This window comes from Pteropus medius, unplaced genomic scaffold, assembly GCF_902729225.1.
Source record: "Pteropus medius unplaced genomic scaffold, Ma_sr-lr_union100, whole genome shotgun sequence".
Classification (NCBI taxonomy): Eukaryota; Metazoa; Chordata; class Mammalia; order Chiroptera; family Pteropodidae; genus Pteropus; species Pteropus medius.
Window position 1 is genome coordinate 5406571 of NW_024340698.1, and position 2970 is coordinate 5409540.

Consider the following 2970-nt stretch of genomic DNA (forward strand, 5'->3'; position numbering starts at 1 on the left):
TTGACACCCCTACTTAAATAAACCAGTTTTACAGAAATGTAAAGTCTAGTGTTGATATATATCCCCTTTTGGAGCCACACCATTAGCGGAAGTTCACAACTACACAAGCCATTTAAAGAAAGCTCAAAACTACCAAAAGCACACCCCCAAATCAAGTTTTAGAAAATGTAAATTTAACTATCTCTAGTACCAAACATATGCTTTAAATTGCCCCTAAGAAAACTTTTTCTGAAACCACAAATCTAAATCTGATGTCTACTGACAACAGTTGTTTTAAATAACAATTACGAACAAGCTTATAGTGTTAGCAAGTAGGAGCAGAGGAAACCAGAACCTTCCATCAGATTTCCAAGGGCAGAAATTAATTAGGTCATACTCTTACAGGACTTAGGCACCCCATCCAGTTTAATGAAGTCAAGCAGGAAGATAATCTGATAACAACTGCAAATCCAGGTGTTAGAGATTTCATGTGGTACTTCTGCATTTTTTAGAAAGAGGGCACTGCTTACCAGAAAGAAATTAATTTCCGTAAAGGAGGAATTTCGGGCATGCAGATTTTTGACAAGAGTCCTTCTCTGGGGCCCTCAAATGACACCATAAACGTAGCCACTTATTCTGCCTGTAAATAAGGCAAGTTCTTCACCATATGTGTGAAAGGAACCTTGCCCAATTATCAATCAATGGTGGTTGTAAGTAGAACTACATTAAGTCAGTCAGTCAGTGTTGTCCCAGTAAGATAAGCTCCTTGCCCCTGATCCTGACTCATTGCTTTATTCTCGCTGACCTGAAAACATTTTCATTGCAACTGCAAAGCTTTAGTTATAATGGAATAGAGATTAATGGAAAAGAGCAGTAAAAAATACCCATGAAGGTTTATTTTTTAGAACTTTGTTTTTTAAGAAAAGTGCAGAAGAGATGTTTTTGATCCCTTTTTCATATGTAACATATAATCTCTAGGTTTACACCACATAATAAACACAAACACAGTTTTATGCAGATCACAGGAGTATATGAGAAATTAGAAGCATTACTGATGTGATGGAAACAAATTAGATTTTTAAGTGTCATCTTGTTTATTTTACCTTGTCTCCTATGCAACCTACCTTAGGACCAACTGACATATATAAACGTGTCTTTCTACACCTGGAAAGTGAAACTTCATTTTATTTAGAAAGCCAAATAACGTTAATGTTTATGCGTTGAAGAAAATCATGGTTTGTCTTTTACTTGTAAGGGCCCTTCACTCCTAAGATTTCAACACAATTCACAAACAAAAATCCTGACACCATACACCTATGCACAATTCAGAATTGTATACACACTCTGGGAGGAAAAATGCCATTTTTAATTTAAAAGCTAGACTCTATCATCTTCCTTCTTCACACTACACCCAGTGAACAATGTCACACTGATTTCAGACACCTGTGTGCTCCCAGCACCCGGGACCCTTCCCATCACAGCCAGGTGGTTAAGAGGAGTATCAGCAGAAGGAGGGTCAGGAAGTTCTGCCTTGCAACAGAATAATTGAGCTTTAAAATGCTGCTGGAAGGTTTTGCTCAGCCAGTAAAGAGCAAAGGGGTTTACACAAGAATTGCTGAAAGCCAGAATCCGAGAGAAAATGGTGACAACAAAATGAATGGCAGAGGAGTCCACGTAGGTTTGATAAGTAAATGAGCGGTAGAGGTACAAGAGGTGATTCGGCAACCAGCAGAGAGCAAACAGAGCCACAAGCACCAACACTGTTTTGGCAATTCTCTTCCGGGACGCAATCTATAAGAGGGAAGAATAATGGCAAAAGGAGAAAATCATTTAGCTGGCAGAGATTTTAAAAAGCCATTCTCTAGATTTTCATAGAAATTTACAGTTAACAAGCTGGTGTTCCCTTGAATATGTGGTTGCGAAATAACTGACTGGGATGTGTGGGAAGGCAGCCTGTGGCTATAGAATACAGCAAATTAATTGGCATGGTAACCCATGATCTTGGTCTCATTAGCTCTAATTTAGAAACTCCCACCCCTGGTTTTGAGGTACTCTAGGATGTCTCCAATTATCTCAAGGAGTGTTATAGAATTCTCAAAAAAATTAATTTAATTAAAAATAGAGATACGAGACTGTTTCACCATAACAGCAGAGGCTGACTAGGTTAAAATATTCTTCTGAGGTTTATGAAAGTTGCCAAGTTGGTACCAAAAATTATTTTTAATCTATAGGAATACTAACTATATAGTCAAAGGAATAAAAACATGTGTCTCCTTCCTATGTAAAAATAATATTACTTACACTTATTAATAAGAGAAATAAACCAGATGAAAACATTGCCTGTGGTCACAGATAGAGCAAAGATAACTCTTCACGTGGGCATTAAATGTGCAACTTTAGCCTCATGAGCACCACCATTGAACTAAAAATGGACCATCTCAAAAAAGAAAAAAGGCACTGAGCTCTTCAAGTACTGATCAAGAGGTGAATAGAATCATCCTTCTTCTCCCAAGAAATATAGAAATCCTGTTAGGCTTTTAAAAATCAAGTGGAACAATGTTTTTGCAATAGTCTTTTTATTCTGTTCATATTTATAAGAGGAGAGCACACCTGGCTCTTGCAATAGTCTTAAACAAGTTTCTGTGAGTCACTGTGTTCTCTTCCCACTGGCATTTCATCCCTGGAGACCTCAGTTTATTCATTGGTGTGTAAGTGATTGGTTTGCATTAAATAATGTTATGGCTTTTGCCAGTTCTATCATCCTGTGTTTTTCTATCATTGTGTTATACTTTCTAAAACAAAAGAGACTTTATAGTCTCACCTCGTGCAGTGTTTCTCACTATTCCGTGGGGTAAATAATTTTGACTACTCTCAAACTTCAGCTGTCCCCTTTCTAATATTAGTTCTACCATTTGTCGAATGCTTACTATATACCAAGAACTATGCTAATCATTACACACACGCGCGCGCGCGCACACACACACACACACA

At 37.5% G+C, this 2970-nt stretch overlaps 1 protein-coding gene across 1 annotated transcript in view; it reads right to left on the reverse strand.

The window, feature by feature from the left end:
- Positions 1–1298: 1298 nt before the first annotated feature.
- BRS3 (bombesin receptor subtype 3) overlaps positions 1299–2970 on the reverse strand; it is a 4616-nt gene continuing 2944 nt past the window's right edge. The window contains exon 3 of the mRNA XM_039874689.1: positions 1299–1770. Within this exon, the coding sequence (XP_039730623.1) occupies positions 1357–1770 (414 nt within the window). The 3' untranslated portion in view covers positions 1299–1356. The remainder of the gene's footprint in view (positions 1771–2970) is intronic.